The sequence below is a fragment of the Haliaeetus albicilla genome, chromosome Z (assembly GCF_947461875.1).
Source record: "Haliaeetus albicilla chromosome Z, bHalAlb1.1, whole genome shotgun sequence".
Lineage (NCBI taxonomy): Eukaryota > Metazoa > Chordata > Aves > Accipitriformes > Accipitridae > Haliaeetus > Haliaeetus albicilla.
In genome coordinates this window covers 42715827-42737074 of record NC_091516.1, presented here as the reverse complement: position 1 = coordinate 42737074, position 21248 = coordinate 42715827, and the positions used below count along the sequence as shown (strand labels likewise).

Here is a 21248-nt window from a genome sequence, read left to right as displayed (position 1 = left end):
GCATTGCTGGAAGATAACCAAGGCTCACCTGCTCGGGGAGTAAAAGTCTAGCTTGCCTGTGCCTGTGAGCGTTGGCACTACTGCCAGGAGTGATGTAAACCAGTCCAAATGTGAACACAGGTGCCTGGGAGGAGGGTGACAAGAGAAAGAGCTGTGGTGACAGTGTTAGAAATACTTATGCAGGTAGGTCTGCAGGTCAGGAGGGGGACAGGTCAGGAGGGCCTTGGCTCCCATCAGCAGGGAGGACAGAACATATAGCTGCTGATCCACTCGTGTCCACCCCTGAAACAGGAGGTGAATACCCTCACATAAAGTCATGGGGGTATAGGGGAAGGGAGTTAGAGAGAAATCCTTCAGAATTCAGGATTCAGAATCCTTCAGAAGACTTCAGAAGATTGCAGGGAAAACAGTGGAAACCAAGACAAAGATCTATAAATCTATTATTTATAATTCTATTTTCTCCTATTACCTCTTTCAGTTCCCTGGGTCACTGGAGATGCAGTGTGAAAGCTGCTGGGTCAACTGGTTGAATATCTTAGATGCCTTTATGCTAGCATGGCAGAGACATGGTAATTCTCGTAGTCAGGCTATTAAAATAGAATTATTGGTCAAGAAGACCTGGAGGAGGTGATGTATGCAAGGGGTGCATACACTGCCTCCAACAACCATGTTCTAACGGAGAGACAAGGACCTGCTCAGCAGTAGCACGGTGGGGGTCTGCTCCAGGTCTCCAGAATGGGGGTGGATGAAGCCTTTTTGTGAGCAACAAGTGGGACTGTCCCAACCACAGGTCTTGGTGGCAGTGGGGAATTTTAATTGCCTGACATCTGTAGGGATGGCAACACTTCAAGTTGCAAGCTGTTCAGCAAGGTCTTGCATGTTGCAGCAGTTTTCTGGGTACAAAGGGTGGCAGAAAGAGCAAAAGAAAATTTTCTTTGGTTTTGACTGGCAGCAAGGGAAAGAACTAGCTGAGAACTTGAGGGTGGGAGACAGTTTAGGTGAGTGAGACCATGAAATGAGAGTTTGACACTGGAAAAAACCAGGCCATTTTGTAAATTATGTGCTCTTGTTGATCTTAAGCAAGAGAAAAACAGGCAGAAAGTGTGTAAGCATGGCAAAATTATTGAAGATTAGTATAAAAATACCAGGGATGAGTAAAAATGGAAAGTCAGAAAGGTCAAGATCCAAAATTAGATTAAATTAGGAACATGAAAGGCAATGAGCATTTTCTGTTGTCATATTGGGAAGAGTAGGAATAGCAAGGAAAGTATTGAAGGACTGAAATGCTTAGAGGGTTGTATGAAGTAACTTCTAAGCTATTACTGGCTTTTTCTGATAATTAACAGAGGATATTCTGAGGTTCTGAAATGCCGGGAAAAGGTAGATGTAATGATTCATTCAGCAAAAGAGAACAAAGGAAGAACTGGAGAATTCCACAACAGACTGCTTTAAATATAGCTTCTACAAAAATACAGGAACAAACATGTTTCTGTAAATAACTAGAGGACATAAGTAAGAGCAAGTGTGGTTTTGCCAAGAGCAAACTCTGTCATACCGGCATAATTTCGTCCATGTCAGAGTAAGATGACTGGACAGAAGGAAAGTAACAACAGTCACAGCTCTTGTCTCATGAGGAAATGACATACAAGATATGCTGTCTCTTAAGGTGAGGGCTTAGATGAAACAGTTAAAAGGTGGTGGCAAATCTATTTGGAAGATGAAGAGTTGTTAGTAGCTTACTAATGAAATGCAAGAACTTCTTGAGTAGGATTCTCAGTGGAGGCTGTATTAGATGAAGGGCATCTCAGTATTTCCACTGATGGGTGGAAAAATGCATATTAAAGCCAGCGTATGAGCCACAGTCAGGTGTCTGTAAATGTGAGCACCAACTATATTGCAGACAGTAGTGTACAGAAGAGGACTAGAAATCACCAAGGATGCGTGGAAAGACCTACTTATGTGGAGGACAGTCACCTGGTGAATTCATGGGGATGAGTCACTATCTGGGCTTATCACAGGCTGAACATGTGTCAACACTACCAGGCAGGAGGACGTGTACATCCATTAGGATGAACCTTCTATTGTGTAACAGATTATGCCAAGTTGTACTAAACAGATATGTCACCCGGAAGACAGTGGGAGAATGTGACCTCTGAGGAAAGACTGAGGTTTGTCATGTCTCTTTTGAGTCATCTCTTTCCTAAAGAATACAGTCCCCAATTTTAGAAAAGGCTACTGCTAAGAAAAAGGGAACAGTCTGTTCTCCATAGTCATGTAGGACAGATTTCAGATCTGCACTGAAAGGGCTTCCACAACAGTGGGAAGAGATGGCTCTCACCTTATCTTAGATACCCCTGGAAACAGAGACACCATTCTTTTTCCCAGTGAACGCCTCTTGTCAAAAGTGATACACATGTAATGACACCAGCCTGCTGGAAGTGGTATGGACAGACAACTTCTTACAGCTGGAGGGAAAAACATTTTTCTGTGGGTCCAGCCTCCCACAGTCCATGGCCTCTCAGATCAGTTATATGTGAAGAAACCATTGCTTGGACACCAGGAAAAACTTCATTTGCAACAGTGTAAACCTGCCTGATGGGAGTGATTTTATTGATGATTAAGGCCCAATGAAAGCCAGAGGCATCCTTCTGCCTTCCAAAGACTGCACCTCAGTATCAAACTGGGCCCTTCCAATGTGCTGTAAAGTACAAGCCTTGTTTCATCCCACAATGATAGGGAGGGAAAAGGACTGGGTAAAGTAAAATCAGTTTAAAAACTTGCCAAGGGACTAAAGCATTTTGGATTCTGGTATCCCAAAGGAATGAAGTTTCCTATCACCGGGACTTTGAAGGAGGTCTGAAGTGAAGTGTAGCTCCTCTTACAGTTGAGCATATTGTGCTCTGGCAGTTTTTCTGATCTAGTGGACTTTCCTTGTGCCAGGTCAGATTTATGGCAGGAGACAAGGTCTCCTGGGATCTCATAGCCACTTCCCTGAATTATTTCAATGTCCAGGAATCAGGCTGTGTATGAAATGGATATTACAGCACAGAGCTATACAGTCGGAGGAGGTACTCAGGATGTCCCATGTCTGAACAGAAGGTCCTTTGGGCTTGGTAACATATGGTGTTTTCCAAGCTGTATGGCTTCACTCTATGTATAAGCTGACATAAATGGGTTTGGTGGCTGTATTAAGGAGTATGCAAACTGTTGGATGTGCTTTTGGCTTGTGATTTGGAAGCTGAAAAATTGCGAATGGGTGAACTATTCATATTGAATCAAAGTTGGCACTCTTTTGGATCCAAATCTCCCAGATATTCACACTTTGTTTGGTATGAAATGTTCTGTTCAGTTCAAGATAAATGTTTTTGTTTTGAAACATTTGTAAGAAAAACAAGCAGTGTCCAACAGTGACACTCCAGGGTCAACATATGAAAGATCCAAGCTCAGTTCCTTCCTCTGCAGGCAGGATTTGAAACGTAACAAGAAGATTTCCCCTTAACAAGGGGAAACAATAAAGGTCATAAAGTACTGAAGTTTATAGCTGCAGAAGTGGAGAAACTGAAGCAATATTGGTTAAGCCAAGCCAGGGCTGTGTAACTGCAGTGCAGTTGAAACCACGTAGGAATGGCAGGTGGAAATCTAAATCATCTGTGCAAAGGAAGTCAGCAGTGCCAGAGCAAACCCCTTGGAGAAGGGTGGTGGACTGACATACCCACAATTTAAAGCATGGTGCAAAGGCTGCAGGTGTTCCCTAGGCCTTCAGGGAAACTTAGGTGGCACCAGGAAAGCCATTGCTGGCGTACCAATGATAACTGAGGTGGATACAGTCTAAGCTTGCAACAGGATAATGCTGTTTGATTGGACTTAGGCAGACAATGGAGGATTTTGGAGGAGGATGAAGTTGCTATTTTAGGAAACTTGCACTAGGCTGTCACACAGCATAATAATAACTGAGCACGTGTGGTTGCACACATTTGTTTTTAATAGCTTTAAAACTGAATTGCAGAGTTGGCATAAGACTTCTGCTTTGTTGGGTGTTGGTGGATGTCCTTTAAACAGTGTTACAAATGGAAACCTCAAATGCTTGAGCTGCCCTGAAGGCTTGGCTGGTGGCTGGAAAATGAACTGGAGTCTCTGGGAATAAAATTCCTCCCCTCCCAACAACTCATATCACACTCTCTCCCCAGTCCTAGGATGGACACTACTAAAAACTCCAATTACGAAGTAAAATCATCCACCTGATGTGGTGCAAAACATACTGCCCAAGAGAAGCAGTACTGTTAGAGCCATTTATGTGACTGTGTCCAAAGCAGATGGTGCAGATATGATCTGCAAAATAGAAAGGGTGACAGCAAGTGACAGCAAGGGGTTGTTAGGTCTGAAGATGCTTTTGCCCCTCCTTCATGGGAACAATGTTTTCCTCCTAACCAAGAGGCTGTGGGGAGGGGAGCTGCAAGTGCCTAATTTGATTAAACATTATCCTTACAGGATGCTGTATTGACAGCTACACTCAAACCTTTCTGGCCCACTCATCCGTTGGCATAACGAGATTGCAGCTTATCTGATTTACCAAGTAATATTCTCATGCCACCTGCTTGTATCCAAGAATAAGCTTACGTCAAAATTAGTACCTGGACACCTCTCAGAAAATTTTGCTTGCATTTTGGCCAGAATGTTGGCTCCATCTTGTCACGACCAGGTAATATCAGCCCTCCTCTTATTAATTCTCTTGGAGAATTACTTTTAAATTAGCATACTAATTTAAGTATTGCAGGTGAATTGCAGGAAAGATTTTAATCTGAATAGTTCTCACAGAAAGGAAGTGGTGCTATGGACACATACATAAATACAAAGTTTTACTTTAGATAGTAGTGTGTTCTGTGTAAACAACAATCAATAGGCATGCTGGGTTAGCTTTCCAAAATGTTTTCAAGCTCCATAAATTGATAAGACACAGAAATGTCTTCAGCTTAACATGAGGCTAGTTCTCAGTTAATTGTTTTATTTTATTTCTGAAAACAAAACAAAACAAAACAAAAAAACCCCAACAACCAACTCTCCTCCCAAATGCAGAATCTTGCAAACTTTTAAAATAAATGCCAGGGGGTTTGTTGGTTTTTGGGTTTTTTTGTGGTGTTTTTTTTTTTATAATTCCCTAGTGTTCAGAGGAGGTATAGGAGCACCTGCTATACTGGAGGTACTTCACTCAAGGGAACAGTAGTGTGTAATAGGCCGGACCCTGCACTGCCCAGTGCTCCAGGATGAGTTCTGGGTTTCAGAAAGTGGCAGCCCTTCCTTTGCACTCTAGCACATAAGTCAGTTTGGGATTTAGCATGTCTGGCTGTTGTTTTTTGAGAGACTTCTATGAGAAAAGGTATCTTTGCCATGCCAGAAGACTGGAAATGTACCTGAGTCATGAGTAAGTCCACCAGATCTGGCATGGTGATATGCCTTGTATATGTTGTAAAAGTGCACAGATTCTCTTCCTCTTAATTTTATGTAGAGATGGCTCAGTTAAAAAAATTATGACGATACAGTGGCAATGGCGATTTCTCCAGTAAGACTACATGAGTTTATTATCTTTCAGTTGACAGATTGTATCCAAAGCTCTTAGCACAAATCACTGAACCTCGAATAAGAAGATTACTTAGTTGATCAAATGTCCTGTGAAGCTGAAGAACAAAAAAGATCATTAAACTCTTCCCAAACTCTACCATGTGCACTCCTTGTGCAACCACCTTCCCCAAATACTCTGGGCATGTAATTAAGGAAAACATGATGGTAGGACACATGAAATAATAAGGAACACTAATAACACAACCTAGGTGCTCAGATCTACCCAGAAATAGATTTGCTATTGCAGTGTCAGGGGGAAATGATGAAGAGGAGAGAAGAGGCTCTAAGAAAAGGTTTGCATATGTCTGCAGAACAAGAGGGCAACATCCCAGATGAGTGAAGTGATTTGTGGGAAACATGGACACAATGGGAAAAAAAAGGCAGAGGATAGGATTGTTTGGCAGAAAAGAAGTGGAGCAGAGAAACTGACTCTAACTTCAAGAGTAAAGAAAGAGCAGAAGAGATGATAAAGTAGTGAGGAAGAAGAAAAGGGCTATTGAGTCCATAAGAAGCTGAGGAAAAAACCAAGGGCTGAAACCTTGGAAATAATATGGAGACCATGGAGAGTACAGTGATTAAGAAAAGTAGTGATGAGCCAGGAGGGCCATGGGGGAAAAGCCAACAGAAAATGCGCATCCATGCTTCTGGAATTGGTTATTGAGGAAAATCCTTGGGCGTCTCACCAGGGAAAATCCAGGGGACACAAGCATTTCTGCAAGCCAGGGAGGCTGTTGGGTAGGGGTAAATCAAGGCTGAAAGGGTCCTACAGGGAGTATTTCAGAGTTTGCTTTTGGCTATTCAGATAGGAACAGGTGATGCTAAGTGATTCTCAACACAACTGCTCCAGGACAACTAAACCAGGCTGGGAAGATGCTCAGAGAAATACATGTTCAGGTGAGTTTATAGAAAGAGGCTGATGGTGCACTGACATAATGAACATGGAGGTGGCTCAGGGATAGGCCTTGCCAGGGCGAGTTGACAGTGCTGGGGACAGGGATGCAATCACAGAAAGTGGCTTTAACTCAAAGGACAGACTACTGTGAAAAACTGGGGAAGCAGAAGTGTGGTACTGAGTGTAGCCACCATGGATAAGAAGAGGTCAAGCCAAGAAATCATAAGAATCTGGGAGAGACTCTGTAGTCTCAGTGCACACAGCAGAACAGTGCAACATTGGCAGGTACAAGGCTACAGCAAAGAAGAAGCAAGTACTTGTATTCCAGAGACCAGCAACAGGGTTAGTCATACATGTCTTTTACTGGTCATGACAAGAATGGCCATAGCTCCCCATGGTGGGGCTGCAGGCACAGAACTGCAGGGAGTCCTGCAAAGGTTTTGACATTATTTGGGCACACTGCAGTCTGTCTCCTCCTTCTTCTCTCCTTGTGGGCAGTGGGATGCTTAATGTTCAATTCCTGCAGCAGAGGTTGCTGCAGTGATGGTATTTTTAATGGGCATTAGTAACTATCTCTTTGAGGCAACACTGCCGTTTTCAGTGTTTCCAGCTTGTTGCTCAGTCTGAAGTGAATGTAAGCTTGGTCTTTGGGTCAAGTGTATTCCCATTGCAAGTTTACAGATGTGGTAACACTTTGGTACCCTGATATTTGACTGGAACCTCTGGGCCTTTCTGTAAAATAAATTGCTTTGCTATCTGAGAGCGCTTGGCTGACAAGAAGTATGCCATGGTGAAAATGGCGAAGTTTCCTATCCATGGAAGATTTACCCTATCTCAGGTCTTGCAGCTTCAAAGAAAATCAGCTCTTTAAAGCATAATATAAACAAAATCCTCTATGAAAAAAAAAATAGTAGTAATTTAATAAGATAGATTAGAAAAAACCTCACAGTTCTTTTCCCTTTTTCAAAGCAAAGCTTTTCTCCCACAAAGGAAGCAGAGATAAAGGTGAAATGCAGTTGTATGTGAAAGCCTTTGGCTTATTCTCTAGCTCTGTGGCTCACTAATCAACCTCACATTCACAGCTGCCCTCTCCTTGGAGTGCAGAGAGATGGTCTGACCTAAACCTTCCCTCCTTAGTTTGTTTCTGCCTTCTGTTGCAGATGGAAACTGTGTGCTCTAATGCTTACTAAGGCCAGGTGCCTGGCTAATGGCCTTTGGCTGCATGCACATAGAGATTCCCCTGGCTTTGGTAATTTGTGCTTCTGGTTTTAGCTTTTAAATCCATCACCAGGGCCAGCATGGACATCCTGGCTTATCCAGAACTACTCGAGTTCTGTGCCAGCAGTATCACTTTTTTAAAGCACCTTGAGATGCATGCCATGTAAGGACTTGTAAATATCCTGTTGGAGTAATCTGGAGCAATAATCTGGAGGCAGCATTTACTGTCTGCAATATGTAATGGAGGACATATATTCTGCCGTTACATCATGCTTTGCAACAAGTGAGAGCCTATAGATTTATTCCTGCATTTTTGGTGTTAAGCTGCTTTTGTTGCATGAACAGAAAAGGAACTGGACCTAGAATACTACATGCGTGATATATCCTACCTTCAGGGATATTCACAAACCCTCTGTGCCTCTTGGTTTTGCAAGGTATCCTGGGAATAACACCAGGGATTAAATAAGCCCTGGTCTGTTACCTTACTGCAAAATGTGGCAGGGGGTACTTGCTGCCTCAAGGGAACAACCCCCTTTTTCCTGCCTTCCACTGGGAGAAGAATAGGATCAGGCCATGGAGATACCCCACAGCTGTTTTTAAGTGCAAAGACCTTAGTCCCAGGCAGCTGAACTCCCCTCATGTCTGCAGATGCCACCCGCTTTGCCCACTTTGAAAAGGCAGGCTTTACAGGCTTCCTGTGCCAAAAGGGCTGATCTCTGCCCTTGAGGAGCTGGCAGGTTCGCATGAAAAGAAAAATATTGTATCTTTAAACAAATGTTGCAACTAAAATGAATAAACCTGCCAATGTCTGCAAATGGACCAGTTCCATAGTAGTAAATACTAGATACGTATATAGATATGTCAACAGTATGCCTGGTAGTAAATAGTAGAAAACAACCACCAAAATGTCCACCTCTTTATCTGATGGTCTCTTTTTCATCAGGATGTCTCAAGCCTGGATGCTCTTTTGGTACAGAATAGCAACAGGCCATTAGGGAAACTGTCATGGCTCAGAGAGTGAAATCCAGCAGCTCACTGATCAAGCTGCAACCATTGTCCACACGTGCAGAAACCAGGACATGGCACAAAAACTGATCTGCCTCTTTGGCCAGCAGGTCACTGTGTGTTAAAACCCCACTTCAGGAGAGATTTTAGCCAGCTCTGCATTCACGCTGTGCTGCCAAGGCAGCAAGATGCTGAAGGGTTTGGGAGAGAGGCTGTAACTTAGTTTTGCTGCCAAGCCCTTGACAACAGCCCTAAGAAAACAATTCCCCCCAGGCTGGCTATTCATCAGAACAAAGGAGCTGAGGCTCCTCAACTTTTCCCCACTTTGAGCAGCCTCCTGTTTTCACCTGTGAATTGGGGGGACATGTGTGTGTCTGAGATGTGTTGTGCGCACAGGATTATGTAAGTCCCTGCTCTACCAATTGTCAGTCAATATGTCTAGCAAGAATGACACTATCGTAATTCAGAAAGGAAAGGTGTCTTTCAGTTTATGTCATTTAAAGCTGTGAGGTATTTGAATGGAACCTTGAAAGTCATAAGTCAGTGATTTATAATGCTTTTTTATCTAATGATGTAACACACCCAAGAACCTTACCCTTGAACCACAGAGGAACAAACTTCAAACGATTTCATCTTCATCTGTATCGCATCACTCTCTTCATTGGGAAAGATCAGCATTTCTGAGCAAAAGTCACAGAAACTGAGAACCTCTTAGCCAACAGCCTTCTTGTGGTGTGCCTGTATGGGAAAGCCTTACTTCTCCTGCCTCCCACCCTGGTGAGGGAGTAGAGCAGATTATCACTGTCCTTTCAGTCCTTGACAGACCTGGGACTGGGACGCGGGCCCTCCAGCAATGCAGGCACATGTGTGTGACACCCCAGAAGGAAGCCCTGCATCCTCAGCAGCATGAACTAGATCTAAAGCCAGAGCAGGAAATCCTCCCAACTTACAGTGCAATAACCACTACAATGGCTGTCAAGGGTGACTCAATGCATTTACATGTAGTTGTTCTCCAGCACCCTGCTAAACAAGCCCACAACTTAATTGCCTGCTGGACAGCAGGGAACTTAATGCCTGATGGAGGAGGCTATTTAGAGATCTCATACTGTGCCATCGGCTGCTGAGCTAGCACATGTTGCTAAATCTGAGACGGTGGTGCAATTGTAGTAATTCCCAGAGCAGTTTACCCAATGCTTATTCTGATAATAAGGCAGAAGGAGGGGGGATGCTAGGGGTATGAAATCCAAAAATGTTGCTGCTGTATTTCATAGGATAGGGCAGAAGATAAGATTAATCATCTCATCTGCATACCTGTTGTACTGCAGGCCATTAAAACTACCAGTTAGTCTTGTGCTGAGTCCAGTACACTGAATACATTTTATTTGGTCAGGCCACCTCTTCTATTAAAAAACAGCCAGTTTTGATGAGCAGGTCTGAACAGACCCTTGGATATCTTCTTTAACAACCAGACCCTCCAGTGCACCTTTGTTTTTATAAGATCCGTTTCATGTTATATCAAATTTAACAGGCCCAGGAATATGTTTCAGTGCTTTGATGGCTCCCTTTTTTTCCCTATGCCCAGCACAAACTGCTGTAATATTGTGAAAATGAAGGTTAGTTTGATTTTGTTTTCCTCTTGCTCCAAATAGCAGATAATGCAGTGACAGATGTTATGGTCACCAACCAAAATCTTGTGCTGTGATTAGCTATTATTAGCATGTCTCTAATCCCCAGGGGATTAAGCGGTCACCTAAGCATGGCTTCGAGTGTCACCTATGTCTCACATGGACATAAACTAATCTGTTTTGTTGGAAACAGATGAAGTGATAAGTGTTTCGAAGCCCTTCTAATTTACAGAAAATACTGCAGTTCATTCTCTCTCAAATCTCCATGTCAGGGTGGAAAAGCACACTTCTGCACTCGGATTCAGTGTCAAGGGCAAGTCCTTTGAAAATCTAGTGGGCATCTAGCCCTCAAAGACCAGTTTAAGAAGTTACTTTTTATGTCATTCTTTAAGTGGCCAAGCATTTTCAAGAAATTAAATGGGCTTTCTGTTGATTATCCTTTCACAAAGCAAATGCTGCTGGTGAAGAAGATGCAAGTACAAGAAGCATGTGCCAGGGGAGCTGAAGGTAGGCAGCACAGTGTGTGTGCAAGCCTATAGGTAACGAGCTGTGCCTGAATTCACAGAGCTGGTTATCTTCATCCTTAGTGCTGGAGGCCGCCAGCCCTGTGCAATCCTTTCAGGGACACTGCTCGTCCCTGGAGCACAGTACATATGGTGAACAGACAGCTGTCACTGAAGGATTAGTTCAGCAAACGGCTGTTTGGCATCTTTCTAGAAAATCAGGCCAAGGGGTCCAAGAAGGACGAGGTAGATCCACATGGCCCAGGACATGAAGCAGCTGGTGGCTCATCACAGCAGCTGGGTGTGTGCCATCTCCCCACACATCCAGGTCTTGGTGTCCCTGGATAAACCCAGCCAAAATGCCCAGGGAGAAGAAGGGGCTGTTGTGCGTAATACTGGCCAGCCCCAAATTCTTCCACCTGCCCCAAAGCAAGACAATTACAAAGAGCCAAGAGCACATGGCTGGGGAGGGCATGGAGGCTACCCCCAGCCCCTCCATCAGATGGAGGGAGGCATGCTGTGGCACTTGTTCCTGGTCACCCCCAGCCTGGGACAAGGGTGGTCTTACCTTCCTGTCCCAGTTACTAGCAGGTCACTCCCCTGTGAACTTGCCCAGGTTGCCTTTGAAGCCACACAGATGGTGTGAATGGGGTATGCTCAGTCCCTTTGCCAGACATGCGCGTGCAAAGTATCCTTGCCTCCCTCTAAAGTGTAAGGGGAAGCTGCACAGAGACCAAATCAAAGTTTCTTCCGGCAGCAAGCAAGGACTGTCTTTCCCAGATAATGGCCAACCCTAAACAAGCTGCCTGGAAAGCAACACAGGTCACACCAGCTACAGGGTGAAGTTGCATGCTTCTGTTTAGGAATTCCTGGGTAAGTGGTTGTAAGTGGTCTCTGCAGCAAGTCCAACACATCCAGAAGGCTTTAGCCTTTGCTCTGAATGTCCAGATTGCTGGATCGGTACCAGTGGGAGAAGTAACTGCTAGTGCCAGCAACTCTTAGATGAGTGTCTGAAGTCTTCAACCTCCCAGCTGAGCCTGGGTAAAAAGACTACATGAGCAGCCTTTGCACTTGGGGAAATTCTTTGGGCACTTGGAGAAATTGTAAGAACAGCAGGCACGTTTTGCTACCAAAAATATTTTTCTAGCCATTTCTGCCTTCTCATCTTTTTATGTTTTATTGTACCCCCATGGAAGGCTTCTAGGAAGAATATCTTGGGAAGGAGAGAGCTATAGTATTTATGTACCTGGAAATGTTGACAAGATGAGCTGGGAACAATGTGTATAAAGATGTTCCAGTGCACAGGAGAACTGGGAACTCCAAGATTTTGATCGTGAACATGAAGGCAAAATCTTTATTTTTGCACTTTTTTTTCCCCCAGTAGATAATACATAACATTTTTTCTACTCTTGCAAGGATCACCTTAATTTGATGATGCAGATATTGGAAGAGCTAATCATATATCTACCCCATGCAAGTTGTCAAATATGAACATGTGCCTATGCAGATGAGTATGTATAGTCCATGAATTTCTCTGGTTAATGCTCTGTGCTTATTCTCCTAACACGTGTTAGAAGCAGAAAGACTTCAATGAGACAAAGGTGTGGTACAATCATATCAGCAGACTTATTAGCTTTCTGGGCAGCTTTTTCCATTATGTAAAAGCTGTGGTTGTATTAGTATAGCAGTCAGACCCACCAGTGTGAGGATTACAGTTGGTTTTTACATAATGGATTATCCAAGATTAAGCGTTTTATTCAGGCACACGAGCAAAAATAACCAATTAGTGACTTTGCAGATTCATTATTTAAAGGCAGCTGGAGGGCAATTGACACAAAACTCTCCTGCTGACTGCAGCCCAAAGACTGAAGCCGAGTAGTCTCAGGAATCTCCAACATCTCTACCCCAACAGGTAGGTCTCTCTTCAGCAGAGGTGGGCCAGATTAACATCTCTTGCAGTAGGAAGTGCAGCTTGCGTGGCAGCAGCTGGGAACAGAGTAGCTGCTCGGGTGTTTGGAAGTCCTGGGTTAGTAGCTCAGCTTGGATCCTGCAGGCAAGTTTCAGGTAACTGTTTTATTTTGGCATGAGAACAGGTATTCAGGGTCAAATACCCTGCAAGAAGGTATATGCAGGTGCTCTCTTCCCAAAGTGTGAGAAACAAATACACTGGGATACAGATGAGATGGGATACCTGAGGAGAAAAATAAAGCCATGGCCACCTTGTGGCTGTGCTGCAATGGCAGATCAAGCCTCTAGAAATCAAATATTATTTGTCATGTTTGTAGAGGGAATGGTCTGAGGGCTGACAATACCAAGATGTATTTTGCCATTAAAGTAGGCAGCTAGGAAGAGCCTGTTTCAGTGATAAGGATTGGCCATAAAGAACACAGCTTTGCAGGCTTGAAAGCAAAGTGGACACTCACCATGAAATAATTAGAAACAACATCCTTACAACCTACAGTGCTTTACCAGAGCTCATCAGAATTATTATTCTTGTGAAAACAAAAACTCAAAAAATTGCAAATTTTTATCAACTCTTACCAACCTTATCCAGAGTCTGGATTGATTTATAATGTAAAAATATGAACTGCAATATTACTACTGGTAAGCAAAATATACTTGCAAAGTAATTGCCATTGACGCTCAGTTTTGGCTGGATTTAGGCACCACAATGACCCAGTGGTTTCCCAGTGGAGGAGTCGGTAGTCTAGTCAGCATGGAAAGTACCTATTTTTAAAATGAGGGGACTGTATCTGTAGGCACAGCACTAGCTACCCACATCTACTGCATGAAATAAAATTCCACATTTGTTTTTGTCTTGCAGAATGAAATACGCACAGTATGTTTTCCTGGCCTCGGTCTTCTCCACTGTTGAATATAGCCTAGCTCAGACCTGTGCAGTGGAGTCTTTCTCTGTGAAAGACAATTTTGATCCAAAAAGGGTAATTATGGTTACTTTAACAGTATTTGTGAAGAAGCTTCATGTATAAACTATTTTTCCAGGTTATGGGTTCTGTTAATCTAAAGGGGCTCCTCACCAAGAAGTTAACTTCTTTTATATGCTCTCTCTCAGACACTGTTCTTGTAGTTTGCTTTTCTCACCACTGTTTAACCTTCTGAGCATTATGGTAAAACCAGCCTTGAAAGTCAGAGATGTTATTCTGTTAGGCATCGTCTTCTGTCAACTCAAAGCTCAGTACAGATCCCAGCTTTGAGCGATCCTGTGAATGAAACAACTTAGATCCTCATCAGAGAAAAAGCCCAAACGCATGCCCTGGGGGACTTGCATCCACAACCAGCCATTCTTGGGAGTCAGAGCAAACTGAAAATTTATCTAGCTGGGCATGCTGAACACAGACTGACTCTTGTTTAAACGCAGCATTTAATCTGCTTGCCTCTGAGGAGGAAATCAAGGCTAACTTGGAATTGGAAAGGTCCAAGAGGTGTGCCAGTACCTATTTTGACTGTCCCTCAGCAAAGATCACTTCCAGCTGCAGCTGGGGTGAGGCCAGCACCTCCTCTATATACAAGATTGGCTTTGCTGGAAACAAACCCGTGTCTGGGAAGAGCTTTGGGAACATCACAGTTTTAAAAAGTCAAAGTTTTTCTCAGGCTTCTATTTGGGAATTATGGACTCTTTTTCGGGCTGAAGCACGTAACTTGCCAAACAGCTCTCATTAGCTTCACTGAAGAATTAAATTTAACACAGCTAAGTTCTGCTTTCCTCAATATTTCTTCTAATAATATTAACTTTTGAGGGCCTTCCTGTCAGTCACCTGCTTAGATCTTGTGTTCATTTTACTAGATACTGCTTGTACATTTTCAGGGACCTATTTTTTTCCTAGAAATTTTCTTCCCCTTAATCTCACTTTGTTTCCCCCTGCTGCTAGAATCCCCAACACATCCTTTCCTCTTCATAGTGCACAGAGTCATTGCTTTCTGCTTCGCTGGGTAGACCCTTTTCACTGTCAGAGATCAGCTGTGGCCCCCGGCAGCCACAAGAGCATCTCCAGCCAGCTTGCTAAGGTCTTTGTGGCTGCAGTTTGGTATCGTCAATGGCATCTTCCATGGAAAAGCAGGGGCCTGAATGGAAACAGGGAAGAACGAGCCTGACTCCCAGCAGGCATCTTGGGATGGGAGAAGCTTTCAGTGTGGGGTCACTGTGACAGGAATGTCTCACATGACCATGAGTCCACGCACACAGAAGTGCAGAGCTGCTAGACCCACCCCTCCTGGCAGAGAGGCAAGGGTTCATCAGACAGTATAGCAGGACCTGTGTGCTACATACTCACCCAGACTCAGACTTTCTCCACAGGCCAGGCAATGGGTGGTTAGAAGGACACTATGTTTATAAATGCTTTTGTGCTAATCTTGCCATGGTGGTTAATCCAGGTATTAATAGGCTTTCATGTTAGTATGCAGGGAAATGGTATGCCCTGGCCAAGAAGGATCCAGAAGGCCTTTTCCTTCAGGACAACATTTCTGCTGAATACACCGTGGAGGAAGATGGCACAATGACAGCATCTTCCAAAGGCCGAGTGAAGCTTTTTGGGTGAGCTCTCTTGACTTTCAGCTCTACCTGCTGCCATGAGGTACTAGAGGAGGGTGACATGGATGGTGATCTATCCTGAGCACAAAAAAAGGCCAGGTTTTTTTCATCAAAAAGGGAAGCTCAATCAAGGTAATACATTAGAAGCCAGAGGTTAGACACTTTTGAGTCCAGGGTTACTTCTCAGCCTGGCTTTGGTCTGGGTCCCTCGCTAAACTACTGCATAAAGTCAATTATAAAGTCAAATCTTGAGTGATGGAATGATTAGGTAAATGAATAGCAACCAAGTGAGAGGAGCTAGCAAAGCCTGTGGGGCTGCAAGGGCAGGACAGGTCTCATTTCACTGAGAGGTTCAGGAAAAGGAGAGGAGTGTAAATGAGCACTACTTTCACAGATCTTTCAACACAGTGTTAGATGGACTTCAGAGGAAAACATGTGGTTAACTCTCGGATGCCATTGTGATGCCTGAATAGACAGATGGAAGAAAGCTTAAGAGTTTTGCCTGTTGCTCGTGGTTACTATAAGGAATTACAGCATGTAAAGGGATTAAACAGTTTTCTGGGTGTATGAAAGAAAATCTGGGGCTTCCAGTAGGCTAGCACTAGTTCTGTTGTGCTTTAACTACCAAAAACTGTCTAACTGCATGAATAACAAAATAGAGCAGGTGGCTATGAACCTTAAAAGTCTTAACAGCACAGCACTCCAGGATATTTTGGGTTGGGGCAAACGAAGCTTTGCAGACATACTACGCAGTGCAGCTGGGAAGATTCCTGAAAGGACTCTTCAGAAAGCAAGTGGGGTCTCAAGGCTGCCAGGAATTTTTTTCTGCAATAGCAGGGTAAAGGGAAAGCACAGCCTCTGCAAGGAAGGGAATGAAGACCCTTCCACTGTTTCACAAATCCATGTAACACCTGGCAAACTGTGCTAAGATGCAGATGGTATTCAAAGCAAACATATGCCAACCAGATAAGGGCATTAGAAGAAATGGATGATGAAAATAGGCTGTTCAGGCACCTACAGAGTTCCCACAGCCTGTGTGAAGGCCTTTTACTAGCTTGGAGAGCAGGGTGGCTGTGAGCCAACTCCCCAGTTCCACCCGGGGACACAGCAAATGAACCCAAAGGAGCCCAAATGCAGGTCAGCTCACTCTGCAAACTGCTAACAGGGAGTCAAGAAATTACAGCCATCATTTTGCTTGGTGGCTGTCTGCTTGTACAGAAACAGCTGGAAAAAAAACCTGCTGAGCTGAAGGACGGTCAAGGCACTGCCACAGTGTAGTTGCACAGCACAGGGGGGGACCAGACAGCAGCAACACAGTCAGTGATGAGGGAGATGTCACAGATTTTCATTACTTAATGACAAACAGTGACTTTTCGTTAAGAAAGGCCATGCCCATGCCTGACGCAGTTGTGCTGCACCATAGCCTGGTTCTTGCCCGAGTCCTGAATGAGGGACACCCATTTGAAGCTCACATGCTGCAGGGTTTTACCTTCAGTCTCATGGATCTCGTTGCAGGTTCTGGGTGATCTGTGCCGACATGGCTGCTCAGTATACAGTACCTGACCCAACCACTCCAGCTAAAATGTACATGACCTACCAAGGCCTGGCCAGCTACCTCTCCAGTGGTGGTGAGTGAACTTCTCCAGCCCCACAGTGCTGGTTGATAGCTTACAGCTGCCCAGATTTCTGTGTTTCAGTATATGAGCAGGAAAAACAGTTGAGCTCACATTGCTCCAAGCAGAGACTAAGCATCCTTTTCTGGGGGGATGCTTTATCCAAGCAGTGCTTTTTATCTCCACAGAAGAGGCAGGATCCAGAGACTCCCCAGACACCCCACATATAGAGCATATATATTAACAGGGAGAATGCAGCTTAGAGGCAATGGGCCACACACATAGTTTTTGTACAGCCAAGTGGGGTGCTGAACCTAGGGAAGCAATATGTCCTGGGCCCCGCAGTGGGCATTATAAAAGTTCTGAGGGTCAATTGTCCTTGTACACCTCACAGCTAATGGAGGCAATATATGGACCCACATCTGCACTCCAGCAGCAAGGCGCAGTTCTCCTCAGACAGACACAGCTGGTCCCCATTGCAGAAACTGCTTATGTTGAACCTCAGTTATGCAGCCTGCACACCCTGTACTTTGTGCCTGAGTCTCCCACAGCTGTGGGACTCCAGCTGTGGAAGTTTGGCAGGACCTGGCCTGCTAATGTGTCAGAAAGAAGTACATTTATTTAGTAGTGGCAGATAAGCCACACCAAAATGCTTTTAGTTGAGCAAGGCTGGAAAACAGGACCCATGTTTTGCTGAGGCTTCTTGTATAGCAAATGTAATCTGAATGGCCAAAGTTTAATCTGTATGCCCTGCCCGCTCCCCATGCCTGAGTGAGAGACTTAAAAGCAATTTCTTCTCATTGAAAACCTCAGAAGTCCTCATCCTCCTAATACTTCTAGCCTAGAAGAAGAAACCAAAGGTGAAATGTTCATGGGGAACAACATGGTGTCAAGATGCCCTGTGCTTGTCCCAGTTCTTCACTTCATGGTGCGGAGATAAGCTGGATGTGGGAAGTGACTTAAGATCCTTTGGGAAGCTATCCCTGTCCTGTGCTGAAGTGAAGCATTTTCCTGCAGGATGACTAGATCCTCCTCTGCTCTGTTTTGCCCACCATGACAAACATGTGTGTTTTGATATTTCAGGGGACAACTACTGGGTGATTGACACTGACTATGATAACTATGCCATTACCTATGCCTGCCGCAGTCTAAAGGAGGACGGGTCCTGTGACGATGGCTACTCCCTGATCTTCTCACGCAATCCCCGTGGCCTCCCCCCAGCCATTCAGCGCATTGTGCGTCAGAAGCAGGAAGAAATCTGCATGTCTGGCCAGTTCCAGCCTGTGCTTCAGTCAGGTACTTTGGGCTAATTAGCACACTCACTGAAATGGCTGCACTGGCAGCTTGTAGAGTAGGTGATCACATTTACTGTAAATGCAACAGAACCGTAGCAAATAAGTTGTTGTCTTTTAGTACCTTTTTAAAATGTTATATCTAATACAAAAGCAGCTGCAAAGGGAAGACCATGCAAGGGTGAGAGCCTGTTACAGGGTGATTCTGCAGCCTTAAGTTTGTCCTTACAGGAATCCTGTTTGCTGAAACTGGCACACTACCAAAGGAAGGTCAGCTTTGTTACTCTAATAGACAGGATAGGGACAAGTGTTAAGAGCCTGGTGTTTCTGCACTTGGCCACCTGGATAACAGCACCTTACCTTAGGTCTGTGCACTGTCCTCCAGGAAAGGAGGCGAAGCTGCCTCTAGGAAGGAGCACCCTCACTCTTCTTAGCTCCACCATGATTTGTGTCCTGGGCAGTCCTGGGAGTAGCAGAGATGAGGGACTCTGAGCGGCTGTTCTGACTGTGTCTGCTGGCAGTGGGAGTCAGCAGTTGCATCACATACAGGCGAACAGAGTATGTCTAAAGCCCATTTTGAGACAACTTTTTTTTCTGGAGGCATGGAGCTGATCTTCTAGCTCATAGGCTGTCCATGTGATAGGCAGATAACTTTTTAGGTCTATGCTGGAGGCAGAAATTTCTCTCTGTTGGCAGCTGAGTGCCCACACTCTTCACACGCACACTGCCCTGCTGGAGATTGACCCTTTACTAAGCCAGGCCCGAGGACCTGCACTGGGGGATTGCCACAGTAACAACACACATGTTCTGCACTGCTAGACAAGAAATAGCAGCTAAAACCTCCTTAATGGCACATCATTGTGTGAGGCAGTCCTCCACTACAGAGCAGGCGCTGGCATCGTCCAAGGTTATGGGACTGGTATGGGCATCCCTGCCCCATGCCCCTCCATATTGCTTACTGTAGCAGAAGGAGGGCGGTTGGTTTGCGGGGTCGTGCCTAGGCACTCATGTAATCTGAAAACTCATGGCTAGCTGGGACTAGCAAAGGCTGTGCAAGTGCTATGCCAACAGACACAGAGCAATGCAAACAGCAACTTTTGCACCCCCCCCTCCCCGCTCCTGATCTAGTACTGTGATTCAGAAGTACTCTAGGAAGGTTGTAGTTACACCTTCACTGAAAACTCAGCACTTCTTTGCAAATTTACTTCCAAGGACTAAGTTTACTTTTCTTTCTTTCCAGGGGCCTGCTAAAAGTACACTTCTGATCCTATCCTTAAGCACAGAAACCAGACCTCTTGGTCTTGAAGTTGCCACTCAGCTAATAAAAAAAGAAAATCATAGTACGGACCAGTGTGTTTTTCCCGAAAAACACATGAAAATGTTGGGGGGTTTGTGAACTGTGTGGAATACAGTATTGATATTTGAATTTTCAAGGGAATACCTGATGTGGCATTTGTCAATAAATGTTTTTTTTAAAAAAACCACCTCTGGAACTGCTTTTTGTTACCTGCTGTCCTGTCTGGGAGCAGGAAGAGCAAGGCTGCTTGCTGAGGGGAGACAAGATGGCAGCCAAGGGTGGCCCTGGCACAGTTGGGGCAGTGTCCCTCCCTGGCACCAAGCAGGGGGAGCAGGGCAGGTGTGGTGACAGGGACAGGTCTCCTGCCAGTGCTGCTCATCAGGCAAATGCATGGTGACAGGGCAGGTCTGGGGTTCACCTGGGAAGTCCAGCCAGTGAGCGAGGGCAGCAAGGCACAGGGCAGGGCACAGGCATGCCTGCAAGGTGGCTCTGGCCAGAAACGGGACTGGAGAGCAGGTCAGAGGCAGACTAACCTGCAGCAAGGTTCCCAAGGGGGCAGGGGCCTGGGCTTAGCTGAAGAGGGTCTGTGGACCATGGAAGGCAGGTGGAGGTCCCAGGTGAGGCTGCACAAAGCAACAAAGGCTTGTGGGTACCTGGAGGGCCCTGGCATACACAACATACCTCTCGCACCAACATTTCTACTTAAATTCTGAAGCTAAGAAATCCTGTTGAACAACAATGCTGAGATGAGGCTGACAGTGTGATCCTTGCTGCCTGGTAATATCTTAGGGTTGTATCTTGTACATCTCAATACTCAAAAGTCTGCACAGAGTATTTCTAACCAGCCCCTAAATCACAAATAAAGCAGGTGTTCCTTTCAACAACACTAGGACATTGCTTTAAATGAGCAGTTACTCCCCACTGCCTTCATAATCCAACCTCTAGTATCTGAGAGGTGTAGAACTGAAAGATAAGAGAACTGACAGGTTTTATGGCCAAGAATTTCCTAGACAGAGGGAACCAAAAGAATAGTATCTAGACAACTCCATGTAGAAAAAGGGTAACTTGAGTCAACATTTTTTTACATATATTTCCGGCTGCTTTTAGTAAAATCACATTAACTTTTAACGTTTCCTATGAATAAAACTACCAGTCCAGAACACCCCCAGCACCTGCTGAACCCTGCAGTTTTTCAGCAGCACAAAGTTTTACAAGTCATGATTACCAAGCATAGAGAGAAGATCAAGCCGAACAGGCCCTGCTCCTGGGGCTTTCAAAAGATATGTGGCACAAGGTTGATACTGAGTGAAGACCTTCAGAGCACTACTCTATAAACAACTTCTGCATGATGCCTGCACAATCTTATCTACAGTATCCAATGATTATCTATCATCTACTGCATCTGTTGAAAGGACCATAAAACCCCTGACTAAAGACTCTTCTCCAAGGCCAGAGACATTTTCCCAGGGATGCAGGAAAGTCTCTCAAGCTTGTGTTTCCCAGGATTTCCAGGTGGGACTCCTAAGGCTCTCAGCCAGCACTGAATAAAGGTGTTCCTTGCTCTTCTGGTCTATGCAAAGCTACTCTGATGGGGAACAAGATAGTGAACTACCATCTAAAGCTAAGGACAGAAACAGA

The 21248-nt window shown here is 44.7% G+C and overlaps 2 protein-coding genes across 3 annotated transcripts in view; one reads left to right on the top strand and one right to left on the bottom strand.

The window, feature by feature from the left end:
• Nucleotides 1-12204: 12204 nt before the first annotated feature.
• IDUA (alpha-L-iduronidase) overlaps nucleotides 12205-21248 on the bottom strand; it is a 57875-nt gene continuing 48831 nt past the window's right edge. Inside the window, exon 14 of the mRNA XM_069776613.1 lies at nucleotides 12205-12906. Within this exon, the coding sequence (XP_069632714.1) occupies nucleotides 12887-12906 (20 nt within the window). The 3' untranslated portion in view covers nucleotides 12205-12886. The remainder of the gene's footprint in view (nucleotides 12907-21248) is intronic.
• LOC104325465 (purpurin) lies at nucleotides 12654-19784 on the top strand. 2 transcript variants are annotated; one of them, XM_009930126.2, is made up of 6 exons: nucleotides 12654-12771; nucleotides 13684-13801; nucleotides 15275-15411; nucleotides 16924-17036; nucleotides 18105-18317; nucleotides 19554-19784. In XM_009930126.2, exons 2-6 carry the CDS (start codon nucleotides 13685-13687, stop codon nucleotides 19562-19564), a joined length of 591 nt encoding a protein of 196 aa, XP_009928428.1. In that variant the 5' UTR covers nucleotides 12654-12771; nucleotide 13684; the 3' UTR covers nucleotides 19565-19784. The 2 variants fall into 2 exon arrangements, with proteins under 2 accessions (XP_009928428.1, XP_069632715.1); XM_069776614.1 differs by lacking the exon at nucleotides 19554-19784 and having other exon boundaries at nucleotides 18105-18674.

What these genes read in the sequence shown, in the direction of transcription:
- LOC104325465 (XM_069776614.1), top strand. Translation starts at nt 13,685, where the DNA reads ATGAAATACGCACAGTATGTTTTCCTGGCCTCGGTCTTCTCCACTGTT. An exon ending in ACAATTTTGATCCAAAAAGG is followed by an intron (nt 13,802 to 15,274) that starts GTAATTATGGTT and finishes CTTTCATGTTAG; the next exon opens with TATGCAGGGAAATGGTATGC. An exon ending in GGCCGAGTGAAGCTTTTTGG is followed by an intron (nt 15,412 to 16,923) that starts GTGAGCTCTCTT and finishes ATCTCGTTGCAG; the next exon opens with GTTCTGGGTGATCTGTGCCG.